This window comes from Lycorma delicatula, chromosome 7, assembly GCF_047948215.1.
Source record: "Lycorma delicatula isolate Av1 chromosome 7, ASM4794821v1, whole genome shotgun sequence".
Taxonomy (NCBI): Eukaryota; Metazoa; Arthropoda; class Insecta; order Hemiptera; family Fulgoridae; genus Lycorma; species Lycorma delicatula.
The window spans coordinates 12,472,535-12,498,783 of NC_134461.1; the positions used below are offsets into that span (position 1 = coordinate 12,472,535).

The window sequence follows — 26,249 nt, forward strand, 5'->3', positions numbered from 1 at the left end:
TAACGTAGATATTGTTTACAGCATTAGCTGCAAAGAATTCTATAATTTCTCTTTACCTTTTCACACTCATAAATAATTTTTGCTGAAAATGTCAGTTAATATAGTTTCGCTAACATAAACTAAGCTGAAAATGGATTATTTGTTATATAAATGTCAGAAATTCACCGACCTGAAAATAATGTAAATATTTACACTAGTTATTTCTAAAAAATATATATCTTATTTCATCTCGAGTAAATTTCTCAGTTTTTACACTTCTCATGAACTTTTGTGATCATGCGATGCAAGTCTTCATAATCCCCATTTTTTTTTTTTTTTAGCATCCTGATTAGTGAACATTAAAAAAAAATATGTTTTCTATTTTTAAATCAGTTTTAAAATGTTTTAAAACTAATTTAGGTTAGGTTAAACTAAATTTGAAGTTTCAAATTTAGGAGCTGGTGGAAAAAAGTAATCGTTTTAATGAGTTTCTTATAAACCAGATTTAAAAAAAAAATTTTTTAATTTGTTGGATTATTTGAGAAATAGATGAGATTTTCATATTTTTTTAATTTAAAATATATTTATATTTGATTATTATAATAAAATTATGAAGAAAAAGTAACCTCTTATAGTCTGAATCAAAGTTGTTGTTTAGTTAGGTAACAATATATAATTTTTCACAAATTTAAATTTACTAGTGGACAATACCAAAAGACGGTATTGTTTTCGCATTGTAGTTACTTTTAGTGTTCTTTTTTTTATTTCAAAATTAACCGATTAATTACTTTAGCTTAATGCACATTCGTATAGCTGTAAGTTTTGTAACATTCTTTTTTGGAATTATTAGTCATTTGAAAATGTTCTTTATTCCTTTCTGTTCTCTGTTAATCTTTGGTGTATTAGGAGTTAAAATTTTGTCTTATTCTACACACCTTTATCATCTGCATGTCTCTGTCTAATTAACTAAACTTGAACGGATGAATACAGTTAGTATGCTCGACCTGCTGAGTATATTCTCCGAGTTTGGCTCTTTTTCTCTGCATTGTAGGATAGAAGTTTACTTTTATCAATAAATAATTTTAAATATCATCTTACAATCTCACATTTTGAAAATTAGCACTTTCAAGTTTTCTGACGTGCATATTTTGCTACAATAAAACTCTTTAACAGCGTACCACTTGTATAGTCAACTTTCTATTCATTCGATCTTTATGACTATATGTTATTCAAGAAATAAATTCAACTACTTCTTATATACATTATTATCATCTTAATAATTGTTTCTTACTATTTCCCATAATTTTTGTATATTTATTTACGCTCAAATTACAGAATGTCCTAGTATTAAATCATGATGCCATTAAGTTTTTTCTAATTTGTTTTTGTTTCTGCCAAAAGAACAATGTCATCACAAAATCTTAAGTTATTTTCTCTATTTGTACTATTATACTGCCTTTCAGTTTTTTTTTAATATCAGTGTTTTTTAGAACTTATAAACCAAACGGAAAGACTTACATCCTTTGTCTCACTCCTTCATTTCAAGGTGTCTTACTCTTATCACAGTTTACCTGATTGTACATGCTTAGTGAATAATTCTTCTTCCTCTGTATGAAGTAACTTTTTAAGAAAGCAGTTTTATTAAAAAAAGAAGGCTTGTAATAGTGTAATCAAGAAGCGTTTTGTTTGTCCAAGTAATTTGATAGATACATTAACTTAATAATTAAACTCTAACTCTCTTACAGTATTTTGATTGCATAGATTTGTTTTAATATTTTGAATAAAAATGTGTGATGTAACAGTAAAATGTAAGCGGTCAAAGCTGTATTTAATAAGTATGTTCTTCTAGATCATTTGTTGTACAGTGCTGGGTGAAAGCTAAATTTCTATTTTTATATATGAATCTGTCTAGACTTCTGTTGTATTGTTGTATTTAAATTTCAATATTCAAGTTTTGCTTGTTAGAAAAATAAGGTATTGAATTGCATTTAATATTGTTCTCAGGTAAGTTAATTTTTGTGTTCGTAGTTTTGAAAACAAAGTATTTTTCCAGAAAATAGGAATTCTTTATGATTTCCATTGTAAAGAAGAATGCACCGTAATATTATTACATTATTTTACAACATATTTTTTTAGCATATTTATGTGTAACTAAAAATATTTATGCCTGTGAAAAATATTTTATCTAAAGTCTATTTCTTTACCGCCAAATCTATTAATTTTAAAAAGACCATTGCACTTTAATATAACCAATAAAACATACGTTTAAAGAAAAACAAAAGCAGTTTATTTAATTTTAAAGATCCATCATAACTTACTACTGCAACATTTTTTTAGATTCTTGGATAGCTAGAAGGTTTAATGATCAACATTAAACCAAACATTTTGCATGTCTTGGATTTAATTCTACCTAGGATATGACATTTTTTTTCGTAATTCTATCAACCTTTAAAAAATGAATAATAGTTAATCTGAAGAATCATTAGAATCAAAATTACAGTTTCTGAAGAATTATAATGTTTTATTATTTTTCCTTTTTACTGATATATGATAAATTCATTAAAAACCTTAATTGTAAATTTTTTTATTATTTATACTTTATTATTAATACCTTTTTTTTTACTGCTGATTATTTAAAATAAATTATAATTAGAAATCTGTTAAATTTACAATGAGCATTTATGGCTGACTAGATTTAATTAAGTTAGCCTGTGTTTCTTCTTCTTTTTTAAATTATATCTTCTTGTTAATGATTATTTATTTTCCTATTCTTATGTCTGACTATTATAAGAACTATTATTCTTATGTCTTATGGTAAGCTAATTTATTAATTTTCTTATTTAGAATATATTTTCATTTTAAAAGTAGGAATATAATTTGAGTTTTTTTTTATTAAGATTTTACTTGATCAAAGATTTTTTTATAAAAGTTGTAAATGTAATTTTTGAGATGCCATGAGAAAGAGAAAGAGAGACAAATGGAGTTATTAACAAAATTGTATATTAAAAAAATATATTCATGTTTTCTCAAGTATGCGTGCTTGTGGTTACATTATGAATTTGATGCAAGATGTGTAATTAGATAAAAAATATATATTGACATTTTTTCTTTTTAATTTTAAAAGTTTTAAATTAAAACTTACTTTTTATATCACAGAATTTAAAATATTGATTTTATAATTTTTAGCTTTTTATTATTGGGAAAAGATGTGTAATCTCTCATTCATTGTTATACATAAATACATTATTCTTGTATTTGTATGCACAGTTATAATCGGTCAATAAATATTATGTTTTTATAAATATGTTTGTGTATTTTCTTTTTTATGTTTAACAATTGTATGATTTTTTCGAAGTTTATTGATTTTGAGAAGCATACATTTTTTCCCAATATATATATGTTTATTAAATTTCTGTCTGCATATTTTTTTTGTCCAGGCTTAAATTAGCATTTTGTTCTATGTAGTTTTATGGTGGATTTATTTTAGGATTTATAGACACTGTATCTAGTGCGTAGAGAACATGTTGGTTTATCTTCATTATCATCGTAAAATGTGTGCTTTTTTAAATCGATCATTTTAAAAAAGCTGAAGAGGAAACTATAGAAGATTGTCAAGATTATTTTTGACTTTTAAAAATTTCTGATGATATTGCATTGTAACCCCGCTGTAACGCGGTTATCGCGGTACTTCAGTGACACCTGTGTTGTAAGGTAACATTATTTCGAGAAGTAAATTTTAAATGACAGAGGGAATCAATTAAAAAAAAAAAAAAATAGGCAAACAATCAATTAATAATGGTTTAATAGAAAAAAGCCAATACAGTTTAATGAATACTTCAAGTTAAGTGCAGAAGATAATATTTGTTCTTTGAATGTAAATTATTTTTTAAAATAAGAAGTTATTGTTTTTTGTTTCAAGGTTGTATGTTTCTTCTTTATATTATATGACTTTACACTTTGTAACTGTAATAAATGATGATCATCACTATCACTTGTTGCTTCATCCATGTTATTACAGTATTTATATATTCCAAAATGTCTTTTATTGAGGGTGTAGACCTCTCTGTAACAGTGACCTCTGCAACACCTTTTGCGACTAGCATTTCTTCATCCTATTTTATTTTTCTGATATTCAGATATTTTTTGGGGGACAGGTTATAATTTGCGTTATATCCGTATCCGCAGTATATCAAGCCGCATTACAGCAGGGCTGTACTGTATTTTGAAGTTTTCATTAAAATATATACAATTATGAATGCCTGATTTTCAAACATGATTTTTTAGAATGGAATGACCTAGCTTTGACCCCACCAATGAAAAGAGCAGAAATTTTACGTTGAAATATTTGGACACAATATGACCTTGAACTTTTTTCGGGGTATTTCATTTTAATCACCCCAGGCCATTTTCTTATAAACTACACACAATACAAACAAATTATTTAAACAAAAATTACTCAGAATGGAGAGTGACACCTCATGGTATCCATGGAATGATCTATTTTTAACCCCACCAATATAAAGAGCAGAGAATTTTACATTGGAATATGTATCGCACATATGATCTTGAACCTTTTTTGAAGATCATACAGCTAAAAATCAGAGATAGTATTATACGATAGTGTAAAGTAATTTTTATGCTATTTCTCATAGTTTGCAAGATAAATGAGCTTCAAACACTTATAACTCGAATAACATAATCTCTGATAGTTAGCTATACTACCGTCTAAAAAAGATCCAAGGTTCATATGTGTGACTACATATTCCAATGTAAACTTGTATGTTCTTTTCATTGGTGGGATAGAAAATAGATCATTCCATTTTAAAAAAAATTATGTTAACCTTGAAATAAGGTCATGTTCAAGGTAAAATTAAAGGTCACCATGCGGTGTCACTCTCCGATTGAGTAATTTCTGTTTAAATATTTTTTTGTATTTTGTGTAGTTTACGAGAAAATCACCTGGGCCGATTAAAATGAAACGCTCCAAAAAACGTACAGTCATTATTCTGTCCTTATATTCCAGTGTAAAATTTTCTGTTCTTTTCATTGGCGGGGTAAAAAAAAGGTCATTCCATTTGAAAAAATCATGTTAACCTTGAAATAACAGTCAAGGTCACCTTGGGATGTCCCCCCTGGAGGGGGGACATCCGAGACAATCTGAGTAACTTTTGTTTGAGTCATTTTTTGTGTTGTACACGTCTGAAAATCCCTTGGATTTTAATAAAAATACACTATATATGTATATATATTACATTATATGGGTATATCATATTTATTATACAGGTGTAACAAGAAAGTGTTCCTGGTTATTCAGGTTTTGATTTTACTTATCAAAATGAAAAAAAAAAAAAAAATTTTCTCCTTAGTTTTTGTATGTTAAGATTAGATTAAGAAATAATTATAATATTTGGTACATGTTTGCACCAACTTTCTTTGATAAATTAAAGATTGATTTATAACACTTGACAGATTTCAAAATGGTGGCCAAATAAATTTTTTATCTCGATAATCATTAATTTTATTAGCTAAAATTTTGTCTTCTGTTGTAAAAACAAAATTACATCTTATTTTTCCAAAACCGATCAACAAACTTATTGCAAAAAAAATAAAAATAATCTTCAGCCATACTTCATCTCACTCTATGAAATTAATTGCTTAATTTGATTAAGCTTGAGTTTTTTATACTTTTGACACAAAATAATAGCTACTAAACATGAAACATTATATACATTGCAAAATGACAACCTTTTAATTTACTTAAAAATAATTGAATAAATTACTAATTAATAATAACATACAATTCTCACCACCTAACATGATCCGTTCTTAACAATCAGTGTGCGAAGGAATTTTTTCTATCATTGTAGGAAAAAAATAAATATAATAAATTTTCCCAATTTCAATAAGCAAAACAATACAAACGTTAAATAGATATAAATACGTACATATCAGTTTTGGCAAAACACTAAAACTGAACAGAGGGGAAAATCACCATTTTTATCATAAAACATTTTTTGTTCATTTTAATTTGTAAAATCTGAAAGTGAAAAGCCAGGTACAATGTTTTGTTAAACTCTATATATATATATATATATATATATATTATATATATATGTCACAAAGCAGTCTTGCATAGATGTAAAGATATTCCGATTAATAACAAATTAATAAATCCATTTAGTTGTAATTGTTTTTAAAATATAGACAAAATCTAAGATTTATGTATTTTTAAACCTTTGAGGTGAACTATTCCAAAATACATTACTGCAGCAAAAAAATCTTTTCTATCTATTATCGTTTCTTATAGTGGTACTCTTCAGTAAGGAAAAAATGTGTTAACATGAGGAAAAAATTGCTATCTCATGAAGTGTTTTTATCATTTCACACCTGTTTGTTATGTAGACTTGAAACTGATATACAATCTGAGCTTGTCATCTCTCATACAGTTAAATTTAAAAAGCATATAAAATAACTTTTGTTTCAATGCACTTTTTTTATCATAGTAACAATATTCTAGTATTCTAGGTGTGTATTAAGTATAGATGTTTCTAAAATGTATGCTAGACTATGTTTCTTTATAATATATATATATATATATATATACATTTACAACTGTTTAGAAAATCTATTTATAGAGTAATAAAAGAGAAATGTTTGCTGTGTGTAAAATAATAGTCTGTGGTTTAATTTTCATGAAATTTCAATGATTAAGATTAGAGTAAAGTTTCCATGTGTGGATCTTGTAGATAATCCATAATATTATGATGTTTAAACTATGGAGTTGCTGATATACAGGTGAAAATTAATTAATGACTACGTTTAAATTTAGTGTAATTTAATTCATGTTAAACTTTCAGCTACAAAATTGAAGTAGTAAATATTACGATTTAGGAAGATATAGGAACTTAACAAATGCTTATTTTTTTTAAAATTATAGACTTTAGGTATCCTGTATTGAATTGTATGCATTCCTGACTATACACTGACACTTTATCCACAACTCTTGCAAATGTTTCATTTGATGTCAACTGAATTTAATTTCTTATGGCTGCTTTCAGATCCTCTAAGTTGTTTGGTTTATTGACATAGAATTTAAACTTTAAATAACCTCATAAAAAAAAAAATCTGGAGCAGTTAAGTTTGGGGAATGGGGGGGAAGCCATTCAATGTCACCAAAACTTGTGTGGCTTGTTGCACCGTCTTACTGAAAGAATATGTCCCCAAAATTGGGGTTCCGACGCTGTAACTCAGGTTAAAAAATTCTCTAAGCATTTGTCTGTAACGATCGCCATTAAGTTACAGTAACACCATTTCGTTTTCAAAAAAAGTATGGACTATTAACCACGATCATGATATTGGGCACCATACAGTAACTTTTGCACTATGTAAAGGGCGTTCATGAATCTCACATGGGTCTTGTCCAGTCCATATTCGCACGTTCTGTTTATTCATGTAACCGGATGAATGGAAGTGTGCTTCATCAGTCATTATGATCCTCTCTCCAAAATTCTGATTGGTTATCAGAATAAGTTAAATCCAATCTTAGTGTTGCATAGTGCCAAGTGACTCTGAAAATCAGCTGGTTTCAACTTGTGGAATTCCTGAAATTTATAAGGAAACAAGTTCAGATCTTTTCTCAGTATGTTGCGCAATATTGACACCAATTTCTTGTGACAACCTTCTTGCGGATTTCTTTGGGCTTTTTGTGATCGCAGTTCCCACTCTTTCAATGGTTTCTCTATGCCTACGCTATTTTTAGCATCAATTACACTGCTTCTGTGTCTATGGATTCAACATATCGCAGAATTGATTTTTGAGAAGGACATGCACACTCACCAAACCTAGCGTGAAATCTTCTTTGAGCAGTGATAACTGAGTAATTGCTAGCAAAATAAAATTCCACTATTGCTGTTCGCTGCTGTGTACTCCACCTTTCCATGTTACACCACTAAATTTCACAAATGTTGGTCTTATTCACCTAAAAAGAAACAGGAAAAAACAAATTACTACCACAAAATTTTCAATGTAAATGTGGTCATTAATTGATTGTCACCCATTGTGTTCTGTTTAAAATCAACTGGATTTTTACTGTTTATTTATACTGCTGTGATAACGTAACTGGTTTGGAAAAATTTTTATTTTATACACATGTAGAGCTTGTCTTTTTTATAATATTCTGTACATATTTTATTAACTATTAATTTTACCCATGTAGAAGAATAGTTATGTTTTTATTATTATTGACTGGACAAATTTAGATCCTGTTTTAACTTTACTTTGTGATAACAATGTATCTACCAAATGTACAAAGGTTATTCAATAATTAAATAGACAGATGACTAAAAAAATTATTAATCAATAACGTTGAAACAAATGCAACATAATAATCAATTACATTTAGCATATTTTTCTGTGAGCTTTCTTATTCCGTTAGTAAAGAATTGTTCATCCCAATCTCTGAGCCATTCTTGACTCGTTGCTAAACTTAGTGCCATGTAAAAACTGTTTTGAGAGGACCAAATAAAAAAAAAATATTTAATTTAGTAAATTATATCTGTTTACGAGAACCTTCTCTATCATAACCTGTTTTAGAACTGTCCATCTTCAGAAAATCACCCGCTGTAGGTCATCATCGCATCAAGATAAAATGAAAAAACAAGCAAATGTATACACATAAAGTCATAATACCTCGACGACACTTAAAAATATGAACAAGCGTGATATGTGCACACCATTGTCCACAATGAGTGTGTCCACCATTTTCTCATTAAGGTTAAGATGAATTTAAAAAAAAATATAAGACCAGGGCTGTGAGGTGGTTGCAGTTTGGTTGCCTTCCAACCAAACTTTTGAATAGCTTTCTGTGTCTGTTGAGTGATATAACGCAGATGTTATAATGCAGAAGAATTTTTTCTTTTGAGAGGTAATTGGGACATTTCCTCCTCATACTAACATGTCACAATAGTACTTTCTGCTGATTGTGTGTTGTTCTTCTAAATAATCACCATAAATTGGGCCTTTATAGTCCCAAAATATTTAACATCATTTTACCAGATGATAGGTAGGTTTTGAATTTTTTCCTAATGGTTGACCTCAGATGTTTCCACCCCATATTCTGATACTTGGATTCTACCTCAGAATAATGAATGCAGGTTTCACCACAAGTTATTTTGTGATTAAAAAACAAAAAAGATCTCTTATTAAAAACCATACTGATATTCGCACTACAAATTTCAGCAATTTCCCTGATTTTTATACATACAAGAATAACATCATTAATGTTAGGTGATTTTGCAAAGTGTCAGTCAGAAGTTCATTGTTCTTCCACAATGATGAGAATCAGTAACACTTGTTCTGCTCGACTTCAACTGTTTTATCCACTTATAGAAATTTACGATTAATACATATTTTACGACAGTGTTGTAATAATATCTGCTAGTGAATTTTTGTCAGTTTTACACCTACAAAAAATAAAGATTTTTATTACAGCACGTTGTTTTTCTTTTTCCATGGTACATGTTTCAAGCAGAGCGAGCATTTTGAAATAAAAAAAAGGTATTATAATGGAAATACTTTTAAATAACAGTTTCTATCATGTGTGCCAACTTGAATGTCAGTTTCAGTTTTTAAACAATTTTTCCACTCTTGTCATTGCCTCTTTAATTATTAATGACCCTTGGATTTTATGATTTTTGTGATATTTCTGTAAGGTTCCTTGAGATTGTGGGGGGGAAGTATATGTGTATGATATCTCATAAAATTTTTTGCGTAGAAGTGGCAGCTTTCATTAATGTTGGATTAAAAAGTGTTTCTGCCACTTCTTGACTGAAAACACAGTCTAGATTTGCACCATTTATTTTTAAGTACTAGGCAATAAATTTTCATAATAAAATTAATTTTTTCTGCAAAGGACTGTAAAAAGTAATAAAGTAGATTTTATTTTTTGAAAATTGGTAGGAAGGAAATTATTTTTACGATTGATAACAGCATTTGTTAAATTATGTAGTGAGAGATGCCTACTTGAAAAAGACATTGGTTAGTAGTGATGAGACTGGTGATCCTAAAAGCAATGTTTAGGATATTGCTAATTTAGTAAAAAAAATGTTGACTTTGACTAAACTTTTCACAATGAATTATGTATGATCAACAATTCTGTTTTGCGCTTTATTTTTTTCCTAACTAATTTAATTTTATTGAACGTACAATGCGATTTGTTAAATCACTACAAAATGAACTCTACTACAGAACTCTTAATCTTATTATTATTAATATATATTTTATTTTATTTTTTTTTTAATAAATAACTTAATTCTAAAAACTAAAAAAAAATTATGTAAACTGGACACAAGTGTTGGTTAATTCATATCGATCATAAGATGAACATTTTTACCTTTACAGTTTACAAAAGCCTCAATTCATTAAATTCAATTAATTTGAGATTTACAAATGTATAGACCAAGCAAAAATAACATACTTAAGTACATATACCGTTCAAATAAAGGAAACCGGTTTCCTAAATATTTCAAAACAGATGTACAATACTACTAATTAGGTACATAGTAGTTGCAAAATACCTTTATAAATCTATTTATTTGGAGAATATACTTTTAATAGCATTTGATTATTTAATAATTGATTTTTGTATGTTTTTATTTTATTGAATAAAATTAAAATGAGTGATTTTCATTAGTGTGCGGAGCACTCAAAAAGTTATCTACCTAGGGGTGTTGCAAGTTACGTACTGAGATGTGCTTGATTAAGTATAAGTAGTTCATAATATGCATGTGGTACGACCTAATTGAGATTGAATTTCTTTTACTTATGTTGATTCAGTAGTCCTCTGAAGTTATTAACCCGGCTATGGCGATGGATTTCCAGAAATTGATGATAAATCAAGTCAAAGTTTCTCACCAAAGAAGGGAAATGTCCAAAGGACATCCATAGTAGGATGGTAACTGTGTACGGTGATAATATTCCTTCACAATACTAATTGGAATTTTGGTCCAAACAATTTAAGTGTGACAGGGAATCCATCGAAGATGATCTCTGCAGGCCTGTGGAAGCAACCACACCCGACATCTGCCGGAAAGTGGACAGACTGGTTATGGAAGACAGGCATGTTAGGATTGCAATACTTGCTACAGAATGTGGGGCGTCTGAAAGAACCATTTAACAATACTTCATGACCATTTTCACATGCAAAAAGTCAGTTCCCAATGGGTCCCACGAAACCTCACATCACATCAGAAGTAATGTCGTACGTAGTTGATTGCAGAGAATTTGCTGCTGTGTGAAAGGAACCCTATGGATTTTTTTCAGCAGGTTGGTGAGTGGTGATGAAACAGGTTCATTACTGGGATCCTGAGACCGAAAGAGTCCATGCAGTGGAAACACAAGGGTCTCCAACACTAAAAAATTCAAGACCCAGCCATCGGCTTGGAAGATCATGGCCATAATTTTTTTCGGACTTTGAGGGAATTTTGTTGATTGAATACATGGAGCACAAGCAGACTATCACTCGTAATGTCTATGTTGAATATCTTCAGAAGTTAGAGCTATTAATAAGGGAAACTAACCAAAGGTGTCTTGCTTTTGCATGGCAATGCTCCAATCTACTCATCACACATTGCAAAGCAAATTTTGAGGGATGTGGATTTCAAGAAATTCCTCACTCTCACTACAGTCTGTACCTGGTCTCCAGTGATTTTTTCCTGTTCAGAAACCCCAAGAAAAACTTTCAGGGCAGACATTTTTTTCACGACAATGATAAATTGAAAGCAGCTGTTTCAGGGTATTTTGAGGAGCAAGATAGTTTTTTTACTTTGGCGTAACCTCTGTGCAGGCTAAATGGAGCAGTGTGTGGAAGTGCAAGAAACCTATATTTAAAAATAAAAATGACAGTCTTTCCACCACCAATCTTTCTAAGGTACGTAGATAACTTTTTGAGTGCCCTTGTAAACCATTAGATAAATTATGTACCGTTTAGAACTTATAAAATGAAAAGGTTTACTTGTACGTATGAATAAATCAGTTGTCCTGATAAACACCTCAATCCTAGGTAGGGCTTATGGTTAATCGATTGGAAACGAAGTACCTGAACAAGTTGATAGCGAGAACCTCTTCTACCGTACATCTTAAATACCAGCAATAAGTAATTCAAACTGGCCCCCACAAACTTGGTATGGCCCTACAGGCATCTGGTTAAACCATCAGGAAAGAAAGGGTCAAGTATAAGAAAAAAGGATAATCTGCTGCACCGTAGAGATTGTGAAAACTAAAAACAATGCTTCCCAGAGGAATATTTCTGTACATCCTCCAGGCAGTGATCATTTATTTCACGCACAATTCTTTAGGACTATAGGGGGTTTATTTATCTGCGATAGGAATAGAACATGATTAATCAATAATTTTTTATTGACCATCTCAACTGTATGCTGCAACAAGTTCAGGTTTTCTCAAAAAAGCTTTGCTGATCCTTTCTAAAATTTTCTGATATCTGGAAATTTCTATATAAAATAGCAAATGTTCAGTGAAGGTCGTACTGCAGCTTAAAAGTGTAATTAGTACTAAAACAACTTCAGTAGATAGTCTTACTTGTGTTCAAAACCGGAGCGATACCGTATCTGAAGCTTTCATATTCATAACCTGAAATCAGAAAAATGTAATAAAAATTCATATTATAACACAGCATGTAATTTCACTTTGTTGTATACACATTCAATAGGTCTACTAATTTTATGATTTCTAGGTAAATCCCGTTATACTCAATGTAGTGTAAATGTAGGTGTGTTCTTAATGATTATGTCTTTGAAAGCTATCAATTTAAATGATTTTTACAGGCTTTTGCACAAGGTGTTGTATTAGTTTACATCAAAAACATGAAACCCGAATGAAAGATCTATCCTTTGTGTCAATAATCACCTTTAACTATGTCAAATTGTGATTGTTCTTTGATTTTAAAATGTTGTAATTATATTAAAAAAGATTTGATATTGTATATTAACGCTTTACTCATTCAGTGTATTTGTACATATTTGAAATTTGCTGTATGTTATATGTATTTTGATATAAAAAAAATCACATTAACAATCATGTGCTGGCTCCAATACAAGAATTAAAGAATGTGCATTATTGTATACAGTTGCAGTCAATTTAAATGGTGGAACATTAATTGGGTGAAGAAAAGAATAATTTTTAATAGTTCTCTACAAATTCCAGGAGCAGTCAGTCGTGCTGTTTAATGCTACAACAATGAAAAAATAAATGAAGCTTTGTGTATCAGTTTTTATTCTCTTTGAGGAAAGGGTGTTTCTTTATCAGGGTTTATTGTATGAGAATAAAAAATTTTAGAGCTGTTAACATAAGTGATAATTATAAAGAGTTGTTTGTTAGTTTCAGGTAATTTGAAATCTCGTTATGGTATAGAGGTTAACTTTAAGTGGGAGCCAGTTGTAGTGATAAAAGTAGTACAGTTGATTAGAAAAACAGTTTAAAAATAATTACAAGCTATCAGCTATAATGGCGATGAGACAAGGCCTTGTTATTATCTATGATCAGTTTTATTCCTAAATTAAAAAAATAGGTGCATGATCACAAAAATATAATGAAAAAGATTATCATTTTATTAGATACTAATGCATCGTGTGATCAATGTCTTCTGCTTATAATGAAGGGAAATCAAAAAACCATGGGCAATTATATACATTAATCTGTGTTAAGTCAGGACATTATGGAAATTAGTAAAATTCTTATATGATACTTGACTTTTTCTAAAAAATGTTTGGATGTTACTTTTTTGCATAATTAAAATTAAAAAACAACTGATTTGTATAATTTTCCTTAATCTGAAAGATGCGTCTTGCGCATTATTTTAGTTATTAGAATTTTATTGTAGTTCTCTAGATAGAAGTTCAGTTTTTCTGATGTGTCATTCATTAATTTGGCGATAAGGAAGGTAACTTAATTTGCGTGTTTTTTTTGTTTAATTCCAGGTTTTTAAAAAATAAAAACACAGTTTTTCTGTGGCAATTGTCTGTATGAGAATTGTCATAAAGTAGTGATTTGCCCTGGGGTGTACACCAGATTAACGCTTGGATTTTTCATGTTACCTGGTGATGTTCTAATATATATATATATATATATATATATATATATATATATATATATATATATATATATATATATATATATATACCTATCCATAATAATACTTTGCATTATCTTCAAATTGTCTACTTAGTGCAACATTTTGGCAGAAAAATAAAGTAGCATGCAGAATGGGCAATATTTTTTATTACATCAAGGCCAAAATTGAAAAAAAATGTAATGTGTATATTTACGTTTGTAATAGTATTTTCTTATAATTTTTCTGTGTTTCTTGTGAATTACTTTTGTTTTCAAGTGGGCAATGATATTTTTCAGTCCATATTTTTAAAAAAATTAAAATTTTTTAAATTTAGACTTATGTCTATGCCAAAATAAGGGTTAGAATGTTGATAATTGTTTTTAATTAGACATCGATTTTAAAACTAAAAATTTAAGGTTTTGTTTTTATTTATTTATTTTTTTATAAAATTAATATCTTGAAAATTTTAATTCCTGTGTTTATTGCGGATGTAGTTTTACTGTTTTATATTTTATTTGATTTAAATGTCTATGTTAACACTACATTAGTTATTGAGATTCAATTAGTAGTACTAACTCAAGACTTTTTTACCTGTTATTGTTCTTTGGGATTAGACCTACTTTTATTATGAACATAACCATAGGGAAAATCAGGGGAAATTCATCCTTGCTCTTCCACTATCTTTGTTCAGATAACTGAACCAGCATCCTCGACACCATGCACCATGCCTGTTGGTTCTGGAACATAGCCCTCCCTTGATATTGTTATCTGGTGGTAGCATACCAAATTCTCTCAGATGTGCTCCCCTTTGTTGCAAGAACTTGTATTCGAACACAGTGTGTTCTGCAACGTTCTTCCTTCTTCAGTAGCCTCACTCAGTAGAGGGTCGATGCCAGGACGCACAGGTATGCTTTGAAGTAACCATGACTGGTCAGAAACTGGGTTAATTACACTGGTTTGGTATGTTTGTGGTGCAGCAATCTGGAAGTCTGAGATCAATCTGTGGGTTCATCTACTATTCATTGACTGACCCCATCTCACATGCTACCTGTGAACAAGCAATACCTTCGCTTCCGCCTTACTTAGCCCCTGATACATCACCTCCTTCTGAACAAAGAAGTCCAGGGGTACTGTCTTAGGACTGGACATGAATAACTGCTGAATTGCAAATGGGCTTACAGCTTATGAAGCATTTTAATTGAAAAAATGAAATAATAATAATAGAAAGGAAAGAATATTTGAAACTTACTGTTATTTTATGGCATTTCAAACAACATTTATTTATTAGTTTAGGACTTCTGTATTATATTCTTGTTTAATTTTTATTATATATTACATTTAATTTAGTGGAATTTAAAAAGTTATTTATTTTATATGTATTTTTTAATTAGAAATCCAGTACAGGTGTTTATGAAACATCAGCCAGTTTAAATATGTCATTATCATCATCAGTTTATAACTCAAGTAGTGCCAATGCTGATTTATTGAGTGTTAAACGCCCACCTCCTGGATTTACGCCATTGAACAGCAATTTTAATAATGGTAGCGTAAATAATATACCAGCAGTTACACTTCATAATATGTTATCTGGTAATGCAGCTCCTGTTAATTCGGCTCCCTTACCATCTGTTCCGGTTCAGGTAATTTACTTTTATTATATTTTGTATTGTTTAATTTTCCTGTGTATTTATTTATGAGGGTCTGTAGAAAATAAAAGGCACAAATACAAAATAAATATTTTTTTTTTGTAATTGACTGCCATATCTGATATGATCCACGTAGAATTTATTAGACCATCGTTGTTTTAAAATTCATTTATCATTTCCAAGGTCAAAGCAATACATTTATTTTTGTATTTCATTTATCAATGCCAAGGCAATTTATAACATTGGAAATTGTTATAAATCTATTATTGAAAGTGCTGTCAGGTTATCACTTGAAAAATTTAATTGCTATAGCCTGAGCAGTCCTTGTATATTAGAATCAAGATGGCATTTAGACTTTTCTGGATTGCATTGTGATAAGATGAAACATGGGTTCACCCTCATATGTCTGAGAACAAATGGTAAGAAATGCAATGCCACCACATATTCACCACCAACAAGAAAATTATAAGATCCTTTATAAACTTTACTAACTTAATTAAGGCATTCTCCTTGTGCAAACAGAGTTCTGAGACAAGAAGAGGTTGCTTCTCATCATTTTCTGCCTTTAGTAGAGACATTAAATGCTGATATTTACTCTTGTGACCTTGAAAATTTGTCACATGATTAAAAAAACAACTGGTGATGAATGCTAAGGTAAGGAGTCTGCTGTAGTGTACTTTGCTCTGTTCACACAGGAAGTGTAGCCTTATATTATTTCTTAAACTATTGTTACGTGTTTATAAAAATTGTGAATTATTGGACTGAAAAGATCTTTTATGTCTGTGAAAAGTTTCAAAGCTGATAATGTATTAACAAACTACGTTTATGGTATCTGATTAAAAAATACAAATCTCAGGTTCACTAATCTATTGAGGTTCTTAATGTCTATTTTAAAATATAAAGATACTTTCTAAAAGTGTTAAAACCAGTTACAGAATAAAATTCACTTTACAAAAAATTTTATTGCTCACCTACTTTCAAATAATGTGAATTAATATAATTTTCTGTTAAGTCTCAGATATCTATGAAGATATCTGGGCAGTTTATTCATTTTGATAACTGAAATAGTAAAATAAAATTCAGTCATTTTCTAAATTTCATTCATGAGAAACAAAGAGCTATCTCTGCAACAGTGTTTTTATTTTATTCATAAAGATTCTGTTTAAATGTCATATTTTTATTTGTTTTTTAATGAAAAAATTTAATTATTTAAAAATTAACCGCACACTACTACTCAATTCGTATAGGTGTTTTTGTTTGTATTAGCTTTTAAGGTGATGTCAAAAATGATTTGCTTCTTAACTAATTTAAACTAATTGTCATTTAAAGCTCAAATATATATGTTACATAGTTTTAAATTTTCATTGACATATGATATGCTACATGTTTCACAATAGAAAGCGTTATCTTAATCTGTTGTTTTGTTCCGTATATCCCTGTCTCTATTATGGCTGTGACACTTGTAAAAACTTGAAATGCAAGAGGCACGAATCAGAATTGCTTTCTCTGAAAGCAATCGTGTTCACTAAAGGGTCAGTCGTTGTGGAGAACAGTTGAAGGTGTGTGTCACTTATAGAGCTAAAAATTGGCTATGCAGATGCAATTGTATATTTGGTTTGGTTAAGAAGGTATGGAAAACACTCCTTGCTCTCTGTAGTAAGACTGTTACAGTTGCTTGGTATTCATGAAAATTGGTAATCCATGTTTAGGAGTGACACACAAGGTTGCTTACAACCTTTTTATGATTAATAACAACACTAATACATTCTAGTGAAGCAATCTTTTTTTTTTGTTTTAGAAACATGCTTTTAATGATTTTAACATGTTCATGGATATGTTGTCACCAAAACCTGCTGAACAGTTTACAAGTGCACCGTCTAACCTTTTTCAACCGTATAATAATGTTCAGACATCAGCGAATCAAAAAAGTCATCTTACTTCTTACCAGGTGGATTTTATTATATTATTTTTTGTAACAATTTTGAAAGGTTACTTTAAGGCACAAATTTCTTTGAAAATCTTTATATTCATTGCCATCTTTAAGATATTTTAAATGACTTATGTTCATGGCTTATATGATCTAAATTTATCTTAAAAATGAAAACCAAGAATGGAAAAGTGATAAGATGTAAAAACGTATTTATTTGTTTATATGTTGAATCCATTTGTTAAGAAATATTATTTTTAAAAATGTTGTGGAATTATTCATTAAACTGGTAAAAATAAGGTAATTGTTTAACACCTTCAATTCTTTTCGTATTGAAATATACTGAAAAAGTAAGTCAGATGGACAACCTTTTAATTTTAAGCAATTACATTAACACCAAGTCACTATTGTGGCACAAATGTGAGTATGTTTTTGTTACTTTGTAATGTTAACGTTAAGTATAGTTTGGTGTCTTGATTTGGTATTGGTACTTAAAAAAAAATGTTATTTGTACATTCAATTCCTTCAAACATCCATTCTCCCTGAATTGTTCATCCTCAATTATATTTTCTTTAGCCGATTTTTACCTCATCGATCATGAACATCCAAGTGGAGCCATTAACTAGTCTTATGTATGCTGTGGACGTAAACTTTATATAAGTAAGAACTCCAGTCTGTACACGCCTGCTTCAAAATTTTTTATAACTCTCTTTATAACAGAAAATCCTGTCTAGGTGGTCACAGCATGATTTAAAACACTATAAACTGACTTATTTTTTCATATGTGGTAAGCTTCTTCTTTTATTCTTTTTTTTGTTTAACCTCCAGGACCACCATTAGGTATTGCTTCAGAGGATGAGATGAATGATTGTAGCATTTGTGAAAATGCCACTCCTGACTGGGATTCAAACTTGGGATCTTCAGAGAAAGGCCAAGACGCTACCACTCATGCCATGGAGGCCAGCACAACATGTGCCGGCCTCATGTGGTAAGCTGTGGTTTTCAAAATGTACTTTTAAATTGTGAACATTTAAATCACAAAAACTGTTTTTATAGATTAATAATTTGTATTTCAATTTGAAAAGATTTAGAGGTAGATACATAATAGTAGATGGTTACCAAAATTTAATATATATTTAATTCTACACTGAAGTAAGGTGTAGTTAGTCGATTGAGCCAGGATTGTGTTCAATTTTACATTTTTCTTTATCATCTTTTGTTTGTGACCCCCTGGCTGAACATCTTTCTTGGTATTTATGAAATTTTACATTGTTTCCTTTTTATTGTATAGAACAATGTATATTTCATGATCTTTTATAAAGTTTTCAATATCAAAATGACAATTGATGTCGTCTTAGATGTCGCTGACATATGGTCTCCTCTCAACTTCTTACAACACCCATCATTTCCAGTCTGTCGTAGTTATACATAAATATTTTAGTCTATCTTTAAGCCTGACTCTGTGACTTATATTATTATATACCATTTTTTTATTGATTAGATGATAAATTTACTCTAATTTAGTTTAAGAATAATGTTCAGTACTCTAATATAATAATAAAAGTTACTTTTATTAAAAAAAAATAAAAAGAAAACAAGAATATAAATAATAATTATCTCATAATTACAGCAACTTTACACAGCAACAACAACAACTACAATTAACTGAATTTAGACATATGCTTTTCATTTGATATTTTCAAAAATGTACCATAGACATCTCCCTCAATGAATCATGAGACCTTGCCGATGATGAGGGGCTTGAGTGCTCAGTGATACAGAGTAGCTGGACTGAAAGTGCAACCATATCGGAGCAGTATCTTGAGAGCCATACTAAGGAATGATTCCCGAAAGAGTGCAGCAGCTCTTTCAGTAGCTGTTAAGGATGTAGGTCAAGAAGACTTATATATCAATATCACTCAGTCTTTTGAGTACTGCGCAGCTGAAAGTAATGGTAAACTACAGCTGTTTTTTCTTTCAAGAAAATGTAGCTCTGTGCATTTTTATGTAAGAAAGATAGAGGCGCTTTCCTTGATAAAATATTCTGGAGGTAAACTAGTCCCGTATTCGGATCTTTGGGTGGGGACTGCTAAGGAAGAGGTCACCAGAAAATTAAAAAAATAACATTCTACTGGTTGGAGCGTGGAATGTTAGAAGTCTGAAAAAGGTTAGCTGGTTAGAAAATTTAAAAGAGGGAAATGGGTAGGTTAAATGTTGATGTAGTAGGAATTAGTGAGTTTCGGTGGGAAGAGGAAAACGATGGTCAGGTGGTTTTAGAATAATTAACTCAGTGTCAAATGAAGGGCAGGCAGGAGTAGGTTTCGTAATGAGCAAGAAGATGAAGAGAGTTGAGTATTTCAAAAATATCTGTGATAGCATCATTGTAATCAGGATAAAATCAAAACCTAAGTTGACAATGATTGTTAACATCTATGCCTACAAGTGCCCATGATGATGATGAAGTAGAGTGTGTATATGAAAAAATTGACAAAGCTATTAAACACATGAAAGGGGATGAAAATTTAATTGTAGTTGGAGATTGGAATGGAAGCATCAGAAAAGGCAAGGAAGGAAATATTGTGGGTGAATATAGGCCGGGCAAAAGAAATGAAAGAGGGGACCAACTTATAGAGTTTTACCAAGTATTATTTAGTAAATTGCCAACACCCAGTTTAAAAATTATAATAGAAGAATATATGCATAGAAAAAGCCGGGGGATACTGCAAAGTATCAGATAGATTATATAATGGTTAAGCAAAGATTTAGAAATCAACTATGCAAAGCATATCAAGGAGCAGACATTGATAGCGACAATAATTTAGTGATAATTAAGTAGATTGGGGTTTAAAAACTTAAAGAAAAGGTGTCAGATGAGTAGGTGGAATTTAAAGAAGATTTTTGATGAGGATATTGCAAGAGGTCTGAGTAAAAAAGATAAAGTAGAAAATATAGAAGAAAAATGGGAGAATGTTAAAAAGGAAGTACTTAAATCGGCAGAAGTGAACTTAGGCAGAAACAAAGAGAATCAGTAGAAAACCTTGGTTATCAGAGGATATACTGCAGCTGATTGATGAACGTAGAAAGTATAAGAATGCTAGTGATGAAGAAGCTAAAAGGACCTATCAAAAATTAAGAAATACTGTAAACTGGAAGTGCAAATTAGCAAAAGAAAAGTGGATTATTTGTAAAAGAAGTGATCATTGGTAAAGTAGACGGAGCATACAGGAAAGTTAAAGAGAATTTTGCAGTACATAAGTTAAAATCTAATAATGTGTTAAATAAAGGTGTACACCGATTTATAATAAAACAAAAAAAAGATTGATAGGTGGGTGGGATATATTGAAGAGTTATTCGGAGATACAATACTGAGATCTGAATTTAATAGGGTGTTAAAGGATTTGATTGTGAGAAAGACTCCTGAGGTAGATGGGATACCTGCAGAATTACTGCACAAACAAAGCAGGTGAGGAAGCAATAGATAGATTATACAAACTGGTGTGTAATATTTACGAAAAAGGAAAAGTTCTGTTGGACTTCAAAAAAAATGTTATTGTCATGATACCAAAGAAAGCAGGGGCAGATGAATGTGAAGAATACAGAACAATTAGCTTAACTACTCATGCATCAAAAATGGTAACTAGAATTCTGTACAGAGGAATTGCGAGGAGAGTGGAAGAAGTGTGAGGAGAAGACCAATTTGGTGTCAGGAAAAGTTTAGGGACAAAGGAAGCGATTTTAGTGATCAGATTAATAGTAAAGGAAGATTAAAGAAAAACAAACCAACATACATTTATAGAGTTAGAAAAGTATTTGATAATGTAAACTGGAATAAAATGTTCAGCATTTTTAAAAATTTAGGGTTCAAGTATAGAGATAGAAGAAAAATTACTAGCATTTACAGGAACTAAACTGCAACAGAAATAATCGAAGAGCATAAGAAAAAAACAGTAATAAAAAAGGGAGTCAGACGAGGATGTTCCATATCCTCGTGATTTCTTAATCTTTACATAGAACAAACAGTTATTGATGTTGAACAGTTTAGATCCGGAGTAACAGTGCAAGGTGAAAAAATGATATAAGATATAAAAGATTTACTGATGATATAGTAATTCTAGCTGAGAGTAAAGAAGATTTAGAAGAAACAATCAATGGCATGAAGTCCTATGCAAGAACTACCACATGAAAATAAACAAGAACAATATGAAGGTAATGAAATGTAGTAGAAATAAAGTAGATGAACCGCTGAATATAAAAATAAGACAAGAAGAAACTATGGAGGTACAAGAATTTTGTTATTTGGGAAGTAGAATTATTAAAGATGAACTAAGCAGAAGTAATATAAAATGCCAAATAGCACAGGCGAAATGAGCTTTCAGTCAGAAATATAATTTGCTTACATCAAAAATTAATTTAAACATCAAGAAAATGTTTTTGAAAGTATGTGTTTGGAGAGTAGCTTTTTATAGAAGTGAAACTTGGACAATCGAAGCACCTGAGAAAAAAAGATTTTAGAAGCTTTTGAAATGCGGTGCTATACGAGAATGTTAAAAACAGACGGGTGGATAAAATGAAAAATGAAGAGGTATTGCGTCAAATGAATAAAGAAAGAAGCACTTGGAAAAATATAGCTAAAGGAAGAGACAGACTTATAGGCCACATCTTAAGGCATCCTGGAATAGTCGCTTTGATATTGGTGGAACAGGTAGATGGGAAAAATTGTGTAGGTAGGCATCAGTTGGATTATGTAAAACAAATTGTTAGGGATGTAGGAGGTATACCGAAATGAAATGAATGGCACTAGATAGGGAATCTTGTAGAGTTGCTTCAAACCAGTCAGATTACTGAAGATAAAAAACCATAGACATAGAGTGGAATAAAAAATAGCGGATCATTCCACATGAACTGAAGTTTGCTCCTACGAATGGGTATATTATAATATAATTAAACGGTCCATGATACAAATGGGCTTCTGTCATAGACACAAAAACCTATGCTCACAATATATATACACAGTTTATACTTGAAAGTGTAAGGTAGGTGTTAATGATGACTACAAGACTTTCTCATTGTTTCCATTGATCCTTTCATGCAAATCCTGGACCAGTTCCTTTTTGTTACTTGTGAAGTAGCAAATTTACTGTTCGTTGTCATCTGAATAACATACTAATTTAACTTTCTTATTTATGAATAGATTTCAAAGAAATGAGGTTCTCAATTCAACTTTTATGTATATATTTTTTTCTTCATTTCAGTGCAAGTTTATATACGAGTCATGTTAAACATTTTTCGGTATAACATATAGAAATTTTTAAACAAAAAATTACATTCTCTTTATAGATGATTAAATATTTTATGTACTATATTGTCGTAAGCTTAAAATTTCATTATTATAGTATAACAATGATTCAGGTAAATTTGTTTGAAAACTTAGATTAAATAAAACATATCGCACGTTCTGTAAGAGTTACTTTACATTATATTTTTGGATTCAACTTTTGTTATAGTTATCGAAATAAAAGTTTTTTCGACATTGTGTTTGATATATTAGCATACTATTTCATATGATTTTTGGAATCCTACTTATATTTTCAATAAATAAAACAAAAAATTATATTTATCTTGATCTTCAAATTTTGGTTTTAAATTACGGGTTATATTGTTAAAAGTTGCGTTTAACTTTGTGTCATATTTAAAAAGTAAAAATTAAAAAAAAGATTATATTTTAATTAATTTGCATTTTAAGTTGATTTTGTTATTTTTTATTTTATGTTTATGTTATTTTCCTATAAAATACTCATTTATTCAAAATTTAAAAAAAAATTAAAAATAAAAATCCAGTGTGCATTATCATACAAAGCTTATTAATGTAGAGTATATTATATACATACCAGGTGATCACTTGAAAAGTTACCGCTGTTATTTTCAACAGCTATCAGAGTCGCATTGTATTTCTGTTTGCAGGCACGTTTACCATTCTCAGGAAGAAGTTTTTTAAATTATTTTCAAAGGGGCGGAACCCACTCTCTCCACTACACCTACCCCAACTCAAAAGTCTTAAATGGCAGTGGTAGCATTTAATTACATTACTTGACAACCTGAAAAAAAAAAGAATTTTGGTGAAAAGAAAATTAAAATCCGCCTACTCCTTCGCTTGGTAGGTGCAAAAAATCATTTGGGGTTGTACTTTTTTTTAATTCCAGTTCAACAATAATAACAGTAAAATTACGTGATATAACTTCTTAAACCGTTTGAAATAATCATAATCTGTAGATTAAAACTGTGAAAATTATTTTTAAAATTACCAACATAAAATTTTGCCCTTAAATTTTTTTCAAGGGTTGAAAACTTATTTTTTTAATGAGATAATATTGCTTGTGTCACCCATTGGATGACACTTTGAATGACAAGTAATTTGGTACAAATAAAATAAAAATTGGTGTGTTGGTATTGAAGTTATGATTAAAAATGTGATTTTTTTTAGGTTATGTTGGGATACAGTGTTACTGAGCCAAAGTATTATGTCTGAAATCATCTGTTCTTCTTGAAAAATGTGGGTTTTAGATTTCTCCAGCATTGAAAAATGTACCGATAAACACAGCATTATAACATCAGTTAAAAATATGAAAAACCAATGATAAGATGCCTACTTCTTTGCTGGTAATATGTTGAAAAGATGATTATCATGACTTTTTCCGGCCTTTATACAGATTTAACTTTTTTCAGAGATGGTGAAAAAGTTAATTATTTCCATCAGAAGCTTTGTTATTTTATCTGAGGGTTGTAACGGAACATCTAAGACTCTTCAATGGTTACGACATTATTTAAAAAGCACGGTAACCATTTGGCCAGGCATTAAGTGCCATGGAACTCGACACCACACAATGTTCTTCACAAGCATCCACTTGCTCAGAATTTTGTGTGCATTGCTTTTTGAGATATCTAGCATTCTCACCCGACTGCCGTACCGGTATGACAATCGTCTGCCTGCTTTTGCCATGTCTTCCACATTTTCTCATCTGGCCACAAATGCAGCATTCCAACAAAGACACATTGCACACTTCATCGAATGCTTCTTTCAACATCTTGTACATTTTGATAGCTGACCTTTTTCAGCACAAAACTGAATCGCATTACATTGATTAATATTTTTTACCGTGTTAGACAATTATCTGATACACTTTGCGTGAATGTTCATTGACGCTCGATGACTACAACAATCAACTTTAGATCAACACAAGACATAAACAACACATTTGGGTACTTGCAGGACTGCCACTTAGCACACTTTAAATTTACCTGTGAAATCAAGTCTCATTACTTTTTGGACCACCCTCATATTTGTAATATTATTTCTAATTTGTGTATTAATTAATTTATTTGAGTAATTTTATATCATTTACGGTAATTGAAATTGTAAAATGACTATTTTTAAAATATCATTTATATTTATTTTATGGTTTCTGTTATAGCAACCATTGAATACGTCACCGTGGAACAATTATCCTACTGCTGGTACTGGTTTTTTATGGGGTGGTATATCACCACGCCTTACACGTCCTTGTATGCCTGTTGATCCTGCTAATAGTCCATACCAACAAATAACATCACTGCCGTATGGACCACCAAATAATATGTTACAACAAGTGTTTTTACCTCAACAGCAGACTCAGATGCAACAACCGTTTTCCTATAACAACAATAATAATAATCCTTTCTATATGAACATATCACAGCCACCATTACAACCGATGTTTAATAATAATATTAGAAATATTAAGCCTTTGTTACCAACATTTAATCAGTCTTTTAATAATTATAATTCCATGCCTTCTTCATATCTACCGACACCACTACAGTCTACTCAAAAAGGATTCCAGCAGCCGATGAGTAATAATTTAGCAAATACTCAACCGGCTAGAAATTTATGGGGTGCTCCGCTTAAAAAATTATCGTCTTCAACATTGCAAGTTTCTTCTTCAAAAGATTTATCACCAAAACAAGGTAAAGAACAAGAGCTTTCTGCCGATGTAAATAAAACAGTTGATGAACTGCTATCAAAAATTAATATTAAAGAAGAAATTAAAATAACTAATGAATCTGCCACCATCAGTAATGACAATTCATCTGATGATCAAAAGCAGAATAAATTAACAAAAAATCAGCCAGAAAAAACTGAAAAACAGTTGCAAAGATCTTCATTATTTGATAGTAAGACTTTAAATTTTAATCCGATTACTAATCACAATGATAAAACAGATACACAGTCGAGTGATGTAAATGAAACAAATAGTGACAGTCCTACAGATGCTGAAAAAAATAAAGATAAAGGATTATGTGGAAAATCAAATTCATCAGAAACATGTAAAGAACAGGTATGTATTTTTCTTTATTTGTAATGCTCATTTGTGATTTCCTGATTATTATTAACTCTTTTCTTTTATGTATTTTGTCATTTCCAGTGTGTGTTTTTAATAGTTACATTTTCTTATGAATTTTATTGATGTGAAAGAAAGGAATTTTCATCTAATATTATTATTATTATTTAAGAAAACAATTGTTTTTACAGAAGAAA

General features: G+C 30.1%; 1 protein-coding gene across 4 annotated transcripts in view; it reads left to right on the plus strand.

The window, feature by feature from the left end:
• The window catches only part of LOC142328183 (uncharacterized), a 165,101-nt gene that overhangs the window by 109,538 nt on the left and 29,314 nt on the right, over positions 1–26,249 (plus strand). For 3 of the 4 annotated variants that reach the window (XM_075371744.1, XM_075371746.1, XM_075371747.1), the window contains exons 15-17: positions 15,496–15,744; positions 17,549–17,698; positions 25,147–26,049. In XM_075371744.1, coding sequence (XP_075227859.1) covers positions 15,496–15,744; positions 17,549–17,698; positions 25,147–26,049 — 1,302 coding nt within the window. The remainder of the gene's footprint in view (positions 1–15,495; positions 15,745–17,548; positions 17,699–25,146; positions 26,050–26,249) is intronic. The other variant, XM_075371748.1, reaches the window with a different exon arrangement.